General features: G+C 37.2%; 1 protein-coding gene and 1 long non-coding RNA gene across 3 annotated transcripts in view; one reads left to right on the top strand and one right to left on the bottom strand.

Annotated features, from left to right (window-relative positions):
- LOC106876104 (hillarin) overlaps positions 1-20,232 on the bottom strand; it is a 95,593-nt gene that overhangs the window by 19,053 nt on the left and 56,308 nt on the right. Inside the window, exon 1 of one of the 2 annotated variants that reach the window (XM_089342423.1) lies at positions 18,822-19,221. The exons of the other annotated variant lie outside the window; for it this stretch is intronic. Within the exon in view, the coding sequence (XP_089198549.1) occupies positions 18,822-18,989 (168 nt within the window). The 5' untranslated portion in view covers positions 18,990-19,221. Of the gene's footprint in view, positions 1-18,821; positions 19,222-20,232 lie in introns of those variants that run through there. 2 annotated transcript variants of the gene reach the window in all.
- LOC128250899 (uncharacterized) overlaps positions 1-20,232 on the top strand; it is a 76,589-nt gene that overhangs the window by 1,137 nt on the left and 55,220 nt on the right. The window lies entirely within an intron of this gene.

The following is a 20,232-nucleotide window of genomic DNA, read 5'->3' as shown; positions in this document are numbered from 1 at the left end:
CTTGACCACTTAATCAACTGTTTGCCAGCCTTGAATCCACTGAGAAAAAAAACTACTTACCATCTTCTTTTAACCAAATCCACTTGTTTGCCTTCTCAACTCTCGCTTAGGTATCTTTCCAGATGGCATTAGTTTTGCAATGAGTCACATCTAATGACACCAACCACCATCTCATACTATTTCCTATAAATCCTGTATGGCCAGCTTTGTTTGAATAATGTATCACCTTCCAACTAGCGTCCTCACATTCTTCAAGGAGAAGCACATTCTAGTTCTCTTTCAAAGTTTGAGCAGTGTTGATGTTATCCCTAAGGGCACCTTTATTTCAATGAGATTTCTTTTCTTCATTTCTACACATCATTTACTACATCTAGTTTCTTCTGAACCAGTATGGGCAAGAATCTTTCCCATCCTAGGAAATCTGCAACTTCTTCCAAAATATTGTTCCAATTTTCATCTTTGATAAGAACTTCTTTCCTCTTCACATGGATTTCCAGTCCTAGACAGATGAAAGTGATAAAATCTCTGGGAGATTTTCTCAGTGCATCCTTATCACTGTTAAGTAGTGTGACCTGGTTCTTTACATTATTAAGAAGAACCTTGGGAACTAAATTACATCTCCAAGTACATTTGTCTAGCACCAGTAAAGACTTGGGAAAAAAGTTTGTGTTCCTACCTACCCACATCTACATGTAATACTCTGATACCTTTCATCATACTAGGTTTGTAGATGACAAGACATAACAGGACAAGCAAACAAAAATCTTAATTATGGTGACTACCACTTCCATATTTCATCTCAAATATGTTCTCATTTCCAAATACTGCCGAGGTCAACTTTGTCTTTCATCTTTTCGGAGGTGGGGCAGGGGTGTCGATGACATAAGTACCAGTTGAGTACTGGGGTCAATGTAATCAACCTCCCTCCCTCCCCTCATGTTTGCTAGTCTTGTGTCAAAATTAGAAAGAATTAGGTGTTCTTCTTGTCTTGTTGAGAACATTGAATCAGATGAAGCTCTCTTCTCTCTTGCTTCCTTTATATTGATATTGTTGTTATTAACAAACTCTTTAAGCAGGGCCTATATTTCATAATGTGGAGGTGCATGACTCAGTGGTTAGGGCATTCTGCTTCTGTTTTTCCTTTCCAGGCTGTTTTTACATCCCGCAGATAAAACCTGATTTCTTTGTCTTTTGACTATCTTAGCATCATCACTATCTTTCCCTTCCCTTTCTCAAAAATTTCAACAATTAATGTCAATGGTAATTGCAATTAGCCTATCTTACAGAAAAGAATTGAGATATTTTTTATGAGAAGCCGACCCAGCTATTTCCGAATGAACATGTTGCACTTCTGCTCCATAATTTGAACTCATGATAATGGAACTTCTGTAGAGCATTGCTTGTGAACTCCTAAGAGACAAACTACAGATGAGGACCTTTACTGCACACCAGTTATCAAACTGGTTGGCAGAAAAGGGATTTGTGGTTAGGTAAAAAAAGAGACTCAGGATTTAATGGTGAATTGCTGTTACATATTGCAGATGTTTAGAATAAAGAACTCCTTCAGTCATAAATGACTATGGGATTACACCCAGAAAGTCACCCTCCAAGGCACATGTCCAGGTAAGGTCCTTTGTGCAAGACCAGCAGTCGCCCATGCATTCCAGTCTCACCTCTCCATGCCACTGAGTGAACTGGAGCAACATGAAATAAAGTGTCTTGCTCAAGAACACAACATACAGCCCAGTCTGGGAATTGAACTCACTACCTCGGGATTGTGAGCCTGATGGTCTAAACACTGAGCCATGTGCCTTCACATCAGACGTTTAATACACAATAGCCAACACTTCAACACATCCTCATTTGTGGTTATTTTTACGTATAGCTTAACAACAGCTATACTTCATATATTAATAGTGGCCATGAAAAACATGGCTATAGGCACCTTCTTTTACACTCGCCTGGTAGTTTTAAACCATCAGTAACCATTAATCCATCATCAGCTCGCTTCATAATTTCCACCCCATAGCTCCTATCTGATAATACTCCAGTTTGTCCTTGCCCCAAACTCTTAACAGGTTCCTCCTTGACATTGAAATACTCTTTCCTGCTATTATAAATTTTACTTCTTTCTGCACATCATTAACAAATGTCAAACTGAGTGAAGTTTTGGCTTTGAACTGCAACCTTGAACACATTATCAGCTCGTCTAACCTTGAAAGAACACTTTGCATAATCTGCTGATCTAAAGATAAAAGGGTCAAGTTATCTGTAAATGCTTTTTTTTGGTGATTGTATCATGGCTATTTTTTCTGAATAGTCTGTCATTTTCAATACCATTTTCATGACCAGAATAAAATATGCAGCAAATATTGAGAAGCCCATGGCAATGCTGATCTCTAAGTGGTGCTAGTTTGTTGTGATGTTGCCATGTCATCTTGAAATTTCTATTCTATGTACTCACACACACACACACACACACACACACACACACACACACACACACACACACACACACACACACACACACACACACACACACACACACACTCTCTGTAGATAGGGTAAAATCCAAGCTGTGTCCTCTTGAAGCACATCTGCTTATTTCAGTATTGCAATCCAGCATGTAGTAGTTGTCATTGTTGTATTGATATGAAGTACATAGAGTTGAAAATTCTATAAATATATAAATATATATGATGGGCTTCTTTCAGTTTCCTTCTACCAAATCCACTCACAGGGCTTTGGTCAGCCTGAAGCTATAACAGAAGACACTTCTCCAAGGTGCCATGCAGGGAGACTGGACCTGGAACCAAGTGGTTGGGAAGCAAACTTCTTACCACACAGCCATGCCTGCACCTATCTATCTTTCTTTCTTTCAGTTTCTCTCTACCATATTCACTCACAAGGATTTGGTTGACCTGGGGCTACAGTAGAAGACACTTGCCTAAGGTGACACATAGTAGGATTGAACTCAAGATCACACAGTTGAGCAACCAATTTCTTAATCATAGTCACACCCGGACATTTATGATATAACAACTGGAGCAGCTGTCCGGTATGACATGTCTTTGTTTAAATATGATGTAATGACAAATGTTCAAGGAGAGAGAGAGAAAGGGAGAGAGAGAGATAGAGAGAGAAAGCTGTGAGGAGAGAGACTCAGAAACAGAGCTGTCATCTTTAGCAATAGCAACAACAACAATCATATATTTATGGTGTTAATATAAGGTTTTAGTAGCTCTGTGAAAATGTCCTCAGGGTCTTCGTGTTTGCGTTTCTCCTGCCCTCACCTCATTCTAACACTTATCTGTGTCTCTGAGAATTAATCTTCTTAGTATCATGAGGATGAACATACATTCATGCATACATACATACATACATACATACACAGACAGACAGACAGACAGACAGACAGACAATATATGTACATGCATATACTATAAATTTACTTTTATACATGAATATATGCAAACATAAAACAATCATACACCTGCACCAAGATACATGCATATATACATATACACACATAAAAATTCTCACATGTACTTACATATATGCATATATGTATAAATATATACATATATGTGTATGCACATAGGTAAGCATATACACTCAGACACACACAAGTATATACATATTAATTGCACAGATGTACAAACAATGGTTTCAAACTTCTCAATAATATTAAAGTAAATAAATCTAAACAAATTTAGCTTTATTGATTATTATATTTATTTATGTGTGTGTGTGTGTGTGTGTAATATTTGCTAGATAGATTTGTATGCTCACACACACACATACATGCATGCATGTGTGTGTGTGTGTGTGTGTGTGTGGAAGTTGGATAGTTAGTTAACTTAATTTCATTGGCTGTTTGGTTTACTCATCTCTGTGCTATCATTTCTTTTTCTCGAGTGTGTATCTCTGTGTGCATTTGTGTGTGTGTGTGTTTGTATATGTGTGTATGTGTAAGTATGTGACTGTATTTGTGAGTGTAACTGAATTTATGAGAGTATATCTCAGTGTATATGTGTTTGAGTAATTTGTTGTTTAATGAGTCATAGACATAAACGTGCTATACACATACTGAAATAAAAACACAAATACACCCACAAATCCATAGACAGATACACACACACACACTTGTAATTTTGTTTATGTCAACATAAAAAACATTCAAGAAAACATTATCTATTGTTGAAGTCAACAGAACATGTCATTAGATATGTAATTGTTGGTGATTCAGTTGTGTTTGTTAGACTACGTAGAGTGTCTCAAGTGCTTTTGTTCAGACTAGCATCAGCTGGAGTATCTGCTCAACTGAAAAAAAAGGTGTTGATGAGGTATGTAAATGTTTGGTAGAGATGTATTACTGTTGTTTAGCACCAAGTCAGTCCTGATTAAGCTGACTTAAGACCAATGACTGTTAAGCCAAAAGCTTCCTCTCAATTTCCCAAATAGTCCAAATGTATCTAAGGCTACACTATCCAATTTGTTCTGTTTTTATTATTATTTTTGTTTTCTTAAGATGGCAGGAAATAAACTAAATGAGACTTGGTTGTTGTTTGCTGTAGACCTAGTGATCAATGTCCACCCTCTCTCATATTTATCATTGGTCACCCCACCCCCACCCTTACTCCCCATTCACTATATTTACCCCTATCCCTGTTTCTAAGCATCTCTCATTTTCCTCCCACGCTCTTGCAGAATATGTGATGTTTTGGCAACTCTATTTGGTGTCACTGCTTCAATGCTGGTTTTTTTGACAGCAGACATTTTAACCCTTTTGATACCAACAGCCTGAGACCACCTCAAATTCTATGATATAAATTTTTTGTCTTAAAGTTATCTAAATTAAGACCTTCCCTCTATATTTCATTTTAATTTCTGTTCCAAACCACCAGCTTAATAATGACAAAGTTAGTTTTCTAAGTTCTTCATTATTTTCAAAATTAATTGAACATAGGGCAGTGCTTTTCAACAGGTTTATAGTAACAAAAGGGTTAATGTTTCTCTTGTTCTCACTCTCCTTCCCCCTGTTTATGTGTGGAAGCATATTTTTCTGTATGTGTATGAGGAGAGGAAAATGTTTATGTCAGTTGTGTTTGATTGACTCTTTTGATACGAACCTACCTGAAACCACCTCTGGCTCTGTAGTACAAATGTCTTGTTTTCAAAGGTTCTGAATTAAAATCTTCCACCAAACCTTAGTCACAGTTTATGTTCCCAACACTAGCTTAATGATAACTAAGTTATTTTACTAAATTCTTTATAATATTTAAAATTAATTGAAAGAAACACTGAGCATCTCAACAGAAACATGGTAACAAAAGGGTTAATAAATTTTAACGTCTTTCTCCCCCCCCTCTCTCTCTGTTTATCTGTGTGAATATATTTTTCTTTATGTGTATGAGGAGACGGAAAGAGATTTTGCCAATGGTGTTCAATTAAAAAATTATAATCTTCCTTTCTCTGTCACTCTTTCAGTCTGCCTGTGAACATTTCTGTATGTGTGTGTGTGAGAGAGAGAGTTTGTGTTTGCATCCAGTGCCAAAAAGTACTGTTGCCAAAAACAGGTTGAATGTCCAATCTAACTCTATCCATCTATCTGTCCTCTTTCATCTTCATCACTGCTGCCATCACTAACAGCATCACCATTACACCATCACCACCACTCTCATCTTTCCAGTACTGTCAGCATCACCATAGCATCCACCACCACAACCATTATCACTATCCTCACCATCGCCACTACTACTACCACCACCACTACCACAACCATCATCAAAATATATTTGATTGACACCTGAGTGATGAGACTATGATACCACCACCACCACTGCTACTACCAACACCATCAAAGCCATCACCACAGCCACTCCCACTACGTCCACCAACACCATCACAGCCACCACCAAAACCACTGCCAACATTACCAGCACCACTACTACCATTGCTGCTGCTGCTACTACCACAACCACCACAGCCACCACTACTATTACCACCACCACAAAAACAACCATTGCACCTACCATCACCATTACAACCACCACCACTACAACTACTTCCTTCATCATCTTGATCCTCCCACCGCAATCATCATTATCAACTGCATTAGCACCTGTACAGTCACCACCATCCCCACCACCACCATCCCCACACCTTCTCATTACAGCCATCATCAATATCATCAGGATTATAAACAAATGTAAAAGCCCAGAACAACAACAACAACAACGCAGTCAGAGGTAAATGACACACAGCATTAGTCACAGCCTTTAAAGAATTGTTACACCTGGTCTCCCCCTCTCTCTCTCTTTCTCTCTCTCTGTATATAGAGCTAATCAGTGGAGATGGTGGAGGTGGTGAGTTGGTGGCGAGGGGATAGTGATGTTATGGATGGTGGTGGTGGTGGCGGGGGAAGATGATGGTAGTGGTGGCTTTGGGGGTGGTGAAGGTGGTGGCGTCGGGGACGGTGGTGGTGGGGATAGTAGTGGTGTTGGAGGCGGTGATGGCATTGGGGATGGTGAAAGTGGTGGCGTAGGAGACGGTGGTGGTGTTGGTGGTGGTGATGGCATTGGAGTTGGCGGTGGTGTGGTGGTGTTTGGAGATGGTGATACTTGTTAATGTTGGTGAGGGTGGTAGGAGTGGTGATACTGGCTGTGATGGTGGGAGTAATAGTAGTAATAGTAGTAGTAGTAGTGATACTGGTCATGGTAGTGGTGGTTGTGCTAATGGTGGTCATGATAATGATGTGGTGATAGTAAAAGCAGCAATGGTAGTAGTAACCACTACTGCTGCTACTACTACTACTACTACTACTACTACTACTACTATTACTACTGCAACCACTTTCAATAATAATAATAATAATAATAATGGTAATGTCTATGATAGGCGGAAAGCCACTTATCTTAAGGAGTAGGTTCATTAACCAACCTCGTCACCTGATTGGCACTCATTAAGAGCATGAATTGTATCATCACTCACAGCATAGTATGTATTTGATTTTTACAACCACAAGCATAGCTGTGTGGCAAGAAGCTTGCTTCCAAACCACATGGTTACAAGTTCAGTCCTGTTGTACAGTATAAGCTCTGATCTTGAGCAGCCATGATAAAGCCTTCACTCTCTTCCTTTAGCCCTGAGCTCCATAGCCACTGATGGGTGTGCTTCTGATCTACATCAGCTTGTTTGCTATGGGTCAGATATTTGCCATGCAGAGGTTATTATTTCCCACCTATCAGCCAATTATTCAAATGCATTTTGCTTTGCTATTGATTTCACCTTCTTTGCAACTACAGTTGCCGCATTTCCCTCATACTGTCCAACCTGAGTGTTATGCATAAACTCACTTGAAAATTGTTTGCTCTCCTTCATAACAGAATGAATCTTCTTATATCTTTCATGGGTTTCAACGATCTTTAGCATTCAGTCATTAGATGTTACAAGATATTTTACCACTTTAATTGTAGTGGTTTTGTAAGAGATTTCAAATTGGATCAAGCCTCGATCTCCTTGAGGTAGGTAAAGACGATCTACATCTGGCTTTGGGTCGTGCATCTTATGGATTTTCCAGTCAATCTTCTTTATTTTACTCATATTCTAGTTCAGCACATTGAAACTGTAAATAACAACCTTGTTACGTGCATTTAACTTGGATTTTAGGACTGTTCAAACTCTCCTGTAACATTCCTTCCTGATTTTCTCTTTCATGCTTGCATGCTGAATGCCATAAACCTCATTTATTACGAGGTATTTGTAAGTTTCTTCCTGCTTGAGTTTTTTTATGACTGTGTCAACATCCAATACTATTGAATGTGAGGCCTTCAATTCCCCTTTCTGGAAAGTAGCCTTGGCACATTTATCAAGACCAAATTCCATCCTGATGTCATCAATGAATACTTTCACAGTACATAGTAGTCCTTCAAGCTCATTATTGTCTTTGCCATAGAGTTTTAAGTCATCCACTCTGCTGCCAGCAGAGAATGGATGTTAAAATTTTAAACATGGTAGATAGACATTTTATGGGCTGATAGTTTTGGGGGAAATTTAGTTTCATTCTTCTTCTTCTTTTTCTTATTACTATAAAGGCTGACAGACTTATTAGCGTGCTGAACAAAATGATTAATGGCATTTTGTCTGTGTTTATATTTTGAGTTCAAATTACAACATGGCTGATTTTGCCTTTCATCCTTTCAGGGTTGATAAATTAAGTACCAGTGAAACACTAGGGTTGATGTAATCAACTAGTCCCCTCCCCACAAATTTCAAGCCTTGTGCCTTTAGTAGAAAGAATTATTATTATTAATATCATTATAATAACCATCTAGGTAGCATGCTGGCAGAGGCATTACCATGCCAGACTAAATGTTTAACAGCATTTTAAATCTTTACATTCTGAGTTCAAATTCCACCAAGGTTGACTTTACCTTTCATGCTTTTGGAATCAATAAAATAAGTACCAGTTGAGCACTTAGGTCGATGACAGACAGACAGACATGGATGAATGGACAGGCTGACAGATAGATGGATGGATGGACAGACACTAACAAACAGTCAGACAGACACAAACAGACATGCACAGACAAACATACAGATAGATGGATGGGTGGATGGAAGGACAAACTGACAAATAGACAGACAGGCAGATGGGTAAATGGACAGACAGACAGATGAATAGATAGGTAGATGGGTGGGTGGATAAATTAGTATTAACATATATAAGGCAAGAAGCAGTAAAAAAAATATATAACAAGAAATATATAAATCTTTCTCCTTTAAGTTCAAGGTCTGAAATATTTTTGCATGGGTTTCTAGTATATTCCATCACCCCCAGTTCTCAAATGGTACTTCATTTATTGACCCCACAAAGGATAAAAGGCAAATTTGACCTAGAGGGCATTTGAACTCAGAACTTAAGGCCAGAAGAAATGCTGGTAAGCATTTTGCCCAACATACTAATGATTCTGCCAGCTCCACTGCCATACAAGAAATACATAATGACACTGAGAGACAGACAGATAAATTAGTGTTATTAACATATTTCATAGATGGGACATTAAAAAGCTAATTAGAGATAATTGTGGTAATATTAACCCTTTGGAGATGGAATCCTTTTCACAAGCCCTACAGTGGGCATGTAATTATTTTTCAAAAAAAAATTATAAACAGTAAAGTAATTACTCTACATATATAAAATTATATATATATTCTTAGGAAACTGAATGAACTAATACAATCTTCTTTGTCATTTGACTTTTCGGCCAATAGATCAGCTCTATCATCTAAGTATGAGAAGTATGACCATTTTTTATGGTTTCCTAGCAAGCATGAGAGACAATTCCAGACATGTTAAAGTCTTATACTGAGCCCCTCAGCAAAACATAGCCTTCACCATAAAGAAAACAATAAATCACTTAGTAAAAATATAATATTGTATATGTATTGGTTAATATTAATAACTAGTATTAATAACCATAGGTGCAGGAGTAACTGTGTGGTTATGAAGTTTGCTTCCCAACCATATGGTTCTGGGTTCATTCCTACTGCATAGCACCATGGGCAAGTGCCTTCCACTATAGTCCCAAGCTGGTCAAAGCCTTGTAAGTGGATTTGGTAAATGGAAACTGAAAGAAGCCCATCATATGTGTGTGTGTGTGTGTGTCTTTGCGCTTGTCCCCAACCACCACTTGACAACCAGTGTTGGTTTGTTTGTATCCCTGTAACTTAGGTGGTTCAGCAAATCAAAACAAAATAAGTTCCTGACTTAAAAAATAAATACTGGGGTTGATCTGTTCAACGAAACCCTTCAAGGTGGTGCCCCAGCATGGTCACAGTCCAATGACTAGAATAATTAAAATGTGAAAGTGTATAGATAAACGGGCAGCATCATGCTGAAGCACTATCTAAGAGTGTATATCAGCAATGAGTGAGTAGAATTAACATGTTTAGATTTATCTAGAATGAGAACAGCAATGAATAGATAAAGTTGTCGAAGCAGATAAAGTAGACAATATGTAATATAATAATTCTGAGAAGGATAAAAATAATTTATAAATTGAATTAGTATTGATGGCTGAACTGGTAGCTAAGAACAAAATAATGGCTACAACACACAGGTTGTGCTAGTTATTAAATATTGATTCAGTTACAGTAAATCGAAAACTAAATGAGTTACAAAACACAGAGAAATAACGAAGATAATTGGACAGGATGTATAATAACTGAGGGACTCGGAAGAGTAGATGGTAATACAAATAAAAGATCGATACAATAGTTTATAGAAGGATATGTTTTTTTTTAAAGAAATATCTCAAAGAAAAGAAGGGAATTTATTCTAGAAATTGATTAGGGAATATGACAAGTAGAAAAATCTAGTTTCTAAAGAAACAGAAGTAATTAAATACAAAAGAAAAATCTGGACTATGAGGAGACTGTCGAAATGCTGTATTAACAAAAATGGTAATAAAATCCAAGAGTGTTTTATAGATGTCAGTAAGTTTGGTTTTTGTGAGGAAGAATGGACAAGTATGACAGGCATAAATACAGGAAAGGTGTTATAAAACACTTTAGTCATATGAAAATAGTAAAAAGGCAATATCTTTTGTTGCCAGTAGCAACAAAGACCAATATAGTGTAACAGCTTTGATTTAACTATTTTGCTACCAACCTGAGACTTCCTTGGTTCTATGATACGAATTTCCTGTTTTAAAGTGATCCTAATTTTTAAAACTTTCCGTCAAAATTCCATGTTAATTTATGCTCTAGGCACAAGGCCTGAAATTTTGAGGGAGAGGGCTAGTCAATTACATTGACCATTGAAAAAGAGAGATAGAAGTAAAAAGTGCTATGAATGCTGGGAAAACACAGACTACATTTTGTGACATTCACTTGACCCAATGTTAGTCAAATCACAACAGACATATAGAAACATGACTAAATAGATAGTCCTTTATATATACACTTGTTATTGGGTATTGTTTATAGAACTAAGTCTTAACTATAGAGGCAGTTATATGGTTAGTAAGGTGGAGAGCTGGCAGAAATGTTAGCATGCTGGGCGAAATGCTTAGCAGTATTTCATTTGTCTTTACATTCTAGGTTCAAATTCCGCTGAGGTCGACTTTGCCTTTTATCCTTTTGGGATTGATGAATTAAGCACCAGTTGCATACCGGGGTCAATCTAATCGACTGGCCCCAATCCACCAAATTTTGGGCCTTGTGCCTAGAGTAGAAAAGTTATATGGTTAGTCTACATTACTCTGTGAGGAGAATAGGGCCAGTTTCTCCCTGGACATACACTGGTCCAATCACAGGATTAATCATACCAGCTGAGTGGACTGGAGCAATGTGAAATGAAGGGTTTTGTTCAAAAACACAATGCATCACCTGGTCCAGGGATCAAAACCACAATCTTACAATCATGAGTCCAACACCCTAACCACTAAGCCATGCGTTTCCCCTAATTTCTATATTATACACGACAATATTGTAGGGTACATTTATATTATGGTTAGTCCACATTAATCCATAAGAATCATAGGGCTGGTTTCCTGGTTTCCCTGATGTGGATACACTTCCCTGGATGGGACATCAGTCCATCACAGGATTCTCCATTTTTACCAGTTGAGTGGACTGGAGTAACGTGAAATGAAGTGTTTTGCTCAAGAACATAATGTATCACCTGGTCCAGGAATCGAAACCACAATCTTATGATCATGAGTCCAACACCCTAACCACTAAGCCATGCACCTCCACTCAGGTAGTTATATACACACACAGTATTGTTTATACAAGTCAGACATGACTAAAAATGTAGTTATATACACACTGCTTATTGTCTTTCATGTTCAGACATAACCACTATAAACAAGTTATATAGGGTGAATATATAACTACCTGCTTAGCAGTTGTTGTGTGTGTACATATAACTGTTTAGCACCACTGGGTATTGTCTAGACATGACTACATAGGTAGTTATATACACTCTGATCATAATTTACAGAGGTCAAGCTCAATAAAACAGGTCATTATGTACACACTGATTATTGATTATAGAGGTCAAGCATGACTAAACATATAATCATATACACACTGGTCACTGTTTGTGGTGATCAAGCTATGTTTATATGATTAAACAAGTAGTTATATATACATTTTTTTTTAAGTGACTAAACAGGTATATATACATGCTAATTATTGTTTACAGAGGTCAAGCATGACTAAATAGTTGTGGTAAGAAGCTTGTTTCCCACCCCACCTGGTTCCAGGTTCAGTCCCACTGTGTGGCACCTTCTATTATAGCATCAGGCCAACCAAAGCCTTGTAAGTGGATTTGGTAAATGGAAACTGAAAGAAGCCCATCATATATATATATGTGTGTGTGTGTGTGTGCGTGTGTGTGTGTCTCTTTGTGTCTGTTTTTGTCCCCCACTCACTGCTTGACAACCAGTGTTGGTGTTGTTATGTTCCTGTAACTTAACAGTTTGGCAAAAGAGACTGATAGAATAAGTGCCAGGCTTAACAAAATTAAGTAATGGGGTTGATTCGTTTGACTAAAATTCTTGAAGGTGGCGCCCCAGCATGGCTGCAGTCAAATGACTGAAACAAGTAAACGATAAAAGATATATAATATATATATATATATACACTCACTGGTAGAGGTAGTTATATACACACAGGATATTATTTATATTAGTCAAACGTGACTACATAGATATACGCACACACACACACACACACTGGTAATTGTTTTTGGAAGTCAGATATGAACTAAATAGGTTATTATATACACACTGGATATTATTTCTGGAAGTCAGGCACACATATAACTAATTAGAGACACAGTGGGGGCATTGATTATGGAGCTTAGACAATAAAATCTCCAATTTAAATGTCATAACTACACCATCATACCCTAGGTTTCAAAGCTCTCATAAATTTCTAGGCTACTCAAGGACAGTGTTTTTCCTAGCGGGTGGGGAATGTTTGAGTTGGAAAGAGTGGGAGAGGAGCAGGCAAATCACCTTGTTTAATAAAATTTTGTTACAAGGCCAATGATTTTAAGGGGATTTATTTTATCAACCCCAATGAAAGGCAAAGTTGACCTCAGCAGCATTTGAACTCAGAAATTAATGAGTTAGAAGAAATGCTGCTAAACATGTTGTTTGATGTGTTAACAATTCTGCCAGCTCACCATCTTTTGTTTCAAATATTGGACTAAAGCCAGCAGTTTTGAAAGGAGGGACAAGTTGATGACATCAACCTCTGTGCTCGACCGGTACTTTATTTTATCAACCCTGAAACGATGCCAAATTGAGCGGCATTTGGACTCAGTATGTAATGAGTCAGAAACTATACAGCTAAACATTTAGTCTGTGCTAATGCTGCCAGCTCACCACTTTACCATGTTTAATAAAATTAAAATGCTCCAAACATTTTAAATGCTCAACACCATGGTGAAGAAAAATAGTTATATGGATACAAGCTATTAGTGTTCTCCGTAGCCCTTTGCCTGTCCTGTGTATCAGATATAATATCAGGACATATTTCCTTGGCATCCATGTATCATAAACAATAAACATTCCCAATTTTTTTTTTCAGTCACCAGAGTAATTTGGGACTTATGAAAGGAACAACTTTATATTACTCAGAATGTATGAAACAAAGACTAATATATATATAAAAATACAAAATGGGACAATATATATATATATATATATACAAGGTGTCCACAAAGTCTGGCTACATGGTGTAAATAAAATCATAACATAAACAATTAAATATAAGAAATAATAATTTCTTAAAGTATGTGTTACTCCCCATGTACCCAGACTTTGTGGACGCCCTGTATATATATATATATATATATATATATATATATATGTATTTATATATATTTTTATACCAAAAATTAGGCAAAAATATTGTATCTGTTAACAAACGTACCAAAATACTCACAAGTGATTTCTTGTATTTATGTTGATTTAAATGAGAGCTCAAAACTGATTCATTGAAAATACTTTATTATAATAAAGTATTTTCAATGGATCAGTTTTGAGCTCTCATTTAAATCTATATATATATATATATATATATATATATATATATATATATATATATATATATATACAATGCTTCAGGACTCTTGGCTGATAAAGTCTCAAAACAATGTATTACCTACCACTTGATATAGTACTAACACATATTACACATCTAAACCAAATTAACCTACAGTAACTAACAGTCTGAAAACAAGCATGGATGTTTAAGATAGATTTATGAAAATGCTTTGAATAGGGAAAGATTTAAATAGCTGCTAAATAAAATTAGCTGTTCCTTCAGAAATAGCTTAACCCTTGGCCTGTTCTGTGTATCACATGTGATGCACAAGACATATCTCCTTGGTATCCATGCATCATATATGATACACATCCAGTTTTTTTTTCAACCATGAAAGTAACTTCAAACTTTAAAAAGGGAACTTTATATTAATCAGAACATATGAAAGAAGGGTTGACTAAAAGTTTGAAAAAAGCATGGCCGTTTAGAACAAACTTGTGAAAATGCTTTGGACAGGCAAAGGGTTAAATAGCTATTAAATAATAAGATTACTTGTTTCTCCAGAAATAGCTTAACCCTTTGCCTATTCTGTGTTTCCCATGTGATATACAGAATATATTTCCCTGGTATCCTGCATCATATATGATATACATTTCCGAATTTTTTCAACCATGAGAATAACTTGGGACTTATGAAAGGAAGGTTTTATATTATTTTATATTACTCAGGACAAATGAAACAAGGGTTAATTAAAAGTCTGAAAAAAGCATGGACATTCAGGACAAACTCATGAAAACGCTTTAGATAAACAAAAAGGTAAAAAACTTCATAAATATTTTAACAGGTTTTGGGACCACATATTTGTCATTTTGAGAACTGCTACAAGATATTCTCGATGTCAAAATGCTCCTGAAAACATCTCTGAATGCAAACAGAAATTAAGAATAAGCTTTCAGACACATCATCGAAGACTAAAAAATGAAAAATCAGCAGAAAAATATCTAGTTCTAGTGACTTATTAATGGTTGTGGATTTATGAGAATAAGAACTATCCAGAGAGATGGCCATAAAATATAGGGGCCAGAGGTTAGACTATTGAAGGAAATGGTCACCTTAATAGAAGAAGTTGTAAAACCATTGAAGAAGATATTCGGTGTTGTAGGTTTACCAACATGAAATGCAGGAGCATTATTAGTTACAACATAGACATTCTGTTGACAGCATAAGTACCTGTTTTATGTGCAGATCAAAGCCATTTGCACATAATAACATTGCATATACCTGGGACAGTTGAGGTGGGTCTGATGTGAGAAGAGAGAGAGAGAGAGAGAGAGTACTACATATATCCTGAGACACAGGGTGGAGTTGATGTGTGTAGAGAGAGAGGATGTGTGTGTGTGTGTGTGTGTGTGTGTGTGTGAGAGAGAGGGAGAAGAGAAGATGTGTATGTATGTATATTTGTGAATGTATGTGAGTGTATGTGTGCAAGAGTGAGATAGGATATATGTAAGAGAAAGAGAGAGGATGTGTATGTGTGAGAGGGAAACTACATATACCCTGAATACAAGGTGGGGTTGGTGTGAGGAGATAGAGATAGAGGGAGGGAGGGAGAGAGAGAGAGAGAGAGAATTATATATACCCTGAGATGCAAGAGCATTGCTGATACAGGGAGAGAGAGAGAGACATTCCTGAGACACATGAGACAGGGCTGGTACAGAGAGAGAGAGAGAGAGAGAGAGAGAGAAAACTACCTGTATCTCTAATACACATAAGGGTGGGGCTATCTTAAGGGAGAGAGAGAGAGAGAGAGAGAGAGAGAGAGAGAGAAAAGAGCACATTGGAAAGCCACAAATAGCAACCCTGATATCCGACCCAGGCCACACAGTGAAGGGGAAGAAGGGTACATTTGATTAAGTCAACCCAAGTACATTACTGGTTCTTTACCAACCCTGAAAGGATGGAAGGTAAAGTTGTAATGATGGAATGGACCCCAATACATAACAGGTACTTTATTTTATCAGCCCCTGGAAGGAGTGAGGTTGGTGACAAAAAAGGCATCTGACCATAGAAAATCTGGCTCAACTAATTCTGTCTGATCCATGCTAGCTTGGAAAAGCAGATGTTAAAGGATGAATAAAATAATGGTTTCAAATTTCAGCACAAAGCCAGCAATTTGGCGGGAGGGGTACGTCAATTACATTGACCCCAGTGCTCCACAGGTACTTATTTTATCAACCCCGAAAGGATGAAAGGCCTGCTATGTACTATAATAGTAACAAATACACACAGTCACACATTATGTTGGAGAGAAAGTCAACCATGTCAGTTTCAATACTCGAACGAGTTGTTTATTTTATTTGTACCAGAGAGCAGGAGAAGCTAAGTTAAGCTCAGTAAGAATTCATCATCATCATCATCATCATCATCATCATTGAATGCTTGTCTTCCATGCTGGCATGGGCTGGATAGCTTGACAGGAGCTGGCGAGCCAGAAAGCTGCAGCAGGCTCCAATTGTCTGTTTTGGCATGATTTCTACAGTTGGATGCCCTTCCTAATGCCAACCCCTGGGTGCTTTTCATGTGGTACCAGCATTGGTGCTTTATATGTGACCCTGGCACAGGTGCTTTTTACATGATTCCAGCATAGGGGCTTTTTACTGGGCTGTACCCTACACTGCCAAATATTTTAACCCTTTAGCATTCAGGTCACTGTCAAAAGTAATGTTTTGAGTAAATCATGCATTATCTCATAGCTTTGATATTTCAATGATGTGATTGTTTATTTTTAGAATGACATTTTAGGATAGGTATACAAGGCTAGACCTGACCTAACCTGACCAATTTCTTTTCTCTTCTTTTCTACTCTAGGCAAAAGGCCTGAAATTTTTGGGGGAGCGGGGGCAGTCGATTAGATTGACCCCAGTATGCAACTGGTACTTAGTTTATTGACCCCCCCAAAAGGATGAAAGGCAAAGTCGACCTTGGTGGAATTTGAACTCAGAACATAAAGACAGACGAAATACCACTAAGCATTTCGCCTGACGTCCTAACGATTCTGCCAGCTCACCGCCAATTTCAACATACAACAGGTGGAATATTTGGGCTGAACATGGCCAGTTTAAATGCTAAGTGGAGACATGCGGCTTAGTAGTTAGGGTTTCGGACTCATGATTGTAAGATTGTGGTTTCGATTCCTGGACTGGGCGATGTGGTGTGTTCTTGAGCAAAACACTTCTTTTCACACTGCTCCAGTTCACTCAGCTGGCAAAAATGAGTAAGCCTGAGACAGACCAGCATCCTACCCAGGTACAGAATATATACGCCATGAAACTGGGAAACCGGCCCTTGAGAGTCGACATGACTCAAGAAAGTAACTTTACCCAGTTTAAATGCTGAAGGACTAAACATCTCAACAGTGATCCCTAATGGAGCAAAATCTTCTAACCTTAATTGCCTTATTTATCATACTGTTGTCAACTGAAATATATGGTCCCTCTCTCTCTCTCTCTCTCTCTCTCTCTCTCTCTCTCTCTCTCTCCCCTATGCATTTTCTCCATTTAATAATAGCCTTTCATAGTAGCACTTCCATGCCTCTCTTTCTTTCCAGCGTCAGTTAAGTGCAAGTGTGCCATAATCCATTTGTCACACTTCTCACCTTCTCAACGTGGTGATTCTCTCTGCTTTAAACTGTGTTGCCATCTAGAACACTTTACATCTCGGAACCTCATACCACACACAGAACATTGGCAAACCTCTTACTTTCTGCTTCTTCCTCCGCTAAGTACACCTGTTGCCTCGCTTTCTCTCTCCCTGTACACACACACACACACACACACACATACACGTGCACACACACAAGGAGAAGTAGGTGAACAAATGTAAGAAAGCAACCCTTAAGACATTTAGTAAAAGTTGTATTTAATAACAGTTCAATTCAGTTTCACATTTCTTATATATATATATATATATATATATATATATATATAAGAAATGCAGAACAGAATCAAATTGTTATTAACTACAACATATATATATATAAATATATGTGTGGTAGAATAAGAAAAAGAAAGTTCTAGGTACAGTATCATATATATTTGAAAGAATGAGTGGAGATGGCTTTTTTTTGGGGGGGGGGATAATTCTTATGCTAATAATAATGTTTACAGTGAGTGATTCTGGTACACGTATACTTGTGCATACTTGCAAGAGAAAATTTTTTTTTGCTATTTAAGCAACCAGTAAAACACATTTTTCAATTTGAAAACAGCTATTTGAAACTTGAAACTTCTACCAGAGTTACTCACTGTAAACATTATTATTAAAATAAAAATGATCCAAAAAAGCCACCTCTGCTCATTTTTTCAAATATATTATATATATATATATATATATATATATATATATATATATATATATTATATATTTGAAAAAAATGAGCAGAGGTGGCTTTTTTGGATCATTTTTATATATATATATATATATATCTGTTCATTTTTTCAAATATATATATATATATATATATATTTATATTATACATATATATATATATATACACACACACATATATTATACATACACACACACACACACACACACACACACACACACACACACACACAAGCAAAGCATGTTGTTGCTTTTGTATATGCAAGTGTATATAAGTGTCAATGTATGCATGCATGGATGCATGTATGTGTATGTCTATATATATATGTGTGTATATGTACAGTGCACAGGTATAAGTTAATGCTTACAGTTGTAGACTTGGATGCAGTAGCGATAGTGTTATTGAAGGTAAGGATAGTGATGGCGAAGGTGGTGGATTCGATGTAGTTGATACTGCCATTGCTCAGCCTCGGGCCGACCTTGATAGAGCAGACACATGATGAAAGGCATTCCAGCCATGACCATCCTAACATCATTTTCGTATTACATGCGGTGTATGACTGCCTTGTCTAACGTGTCCTTTCCTCGTTTAAGACCGCTGGGTGCCACTTGAAGAAGAAGAATTGACTGCTATTTCTAGCAGGTGGTGGTGCAACAACATACAGGCTCGTTTGATGATGGTGGCAGCGGCGGCGGCGGATGGTTGGGCGTGATGGTAGTGATGAAAGGTAAAAGTGTATGTTGACAACTTGTAAAATGACTCATCATATCAGATTCAGTGTGACTGACTCACCAGCTGAACGGATATGCACACAATTGTATGTGTGTGTGTATATATATATATACATATATATATTACACACCTTTATACATGGAAATACAGACACACATATACAGTTATATATATATATATATATATATATATATATATATATATATATATACACACACACACACACACATACATACACCTGTACAGGTAACTGCATTGATGCATTCACACACACACATATGTATATATAAATAACCTACACACACACACATACACATGTACACTCATATATGCACAAACACACATACATGCACTCATATACATACACATTCACTCATGCACACACACACACACACACACACACACACATGTATGCTTTTATATGCACACACATATCTAAACACTGACCTATGTATACACACCACACAAACACACACACGTACAACCTCCCTAGACATACATACGCATACAACCCTCCCCCGCACGGTCATATACACATACAACCTACACACGTATACACAGATGCATAAAAATGCTTTCAGATATGCACACAAACTATATATAGACATTTATATAAACACAAACGCATACATACACACACTTAGATAAGCACACACAGCTACATAAATCATATCCACACACATGTTCAAACATGCACTCGCAGATGTGCCTATGTACTCGTGCACATGTGCACGCATGCGTTCGTGTGCACGTGCACATACACACATGTGCACGCACCCATTGTGTAAATAATTAAGCAAAGTTTTCTTAATGTTAAAGAAGTCAAATAGAAATTTTGAAAGTCATCTATAATGATTTCAACATTTGGTACAATTCCAGCAATTTTGCGGAGGGAGTTGGTCGTTTACATCAACCCCCAGTGTGTAACTGGTACTTATTTTATCAACCCTGAAAAGATGAAAGGCAGAGTCAACCTCGGCAGAATTTGAATTCAGAATGTGAAGATGAATGAAATGCTGCTAAATATTTTGCCTGCCATGTTAATG

The sequence above is a fragment of the Octopus bimaculoides genome, chromosome 26, assembly GCF_046866305.1.
Source record: "Octopus bimaculoides isolate indiv1 chromosome 26, ASM4686630v1, whole genome shotgun sequence".
NCBI classification, from domain to species: Eukaryota; Metazoa; Mollusca; class Cephalopoda; order Octopoda; family Octopodidae; genus Octopus; species Octopus bimaculoides.
The sequence above is the reverse complement of the archived record's forward strand: the minus strand, read 5'-3'. Positions and strand labels throughout refer to the sequence as shown.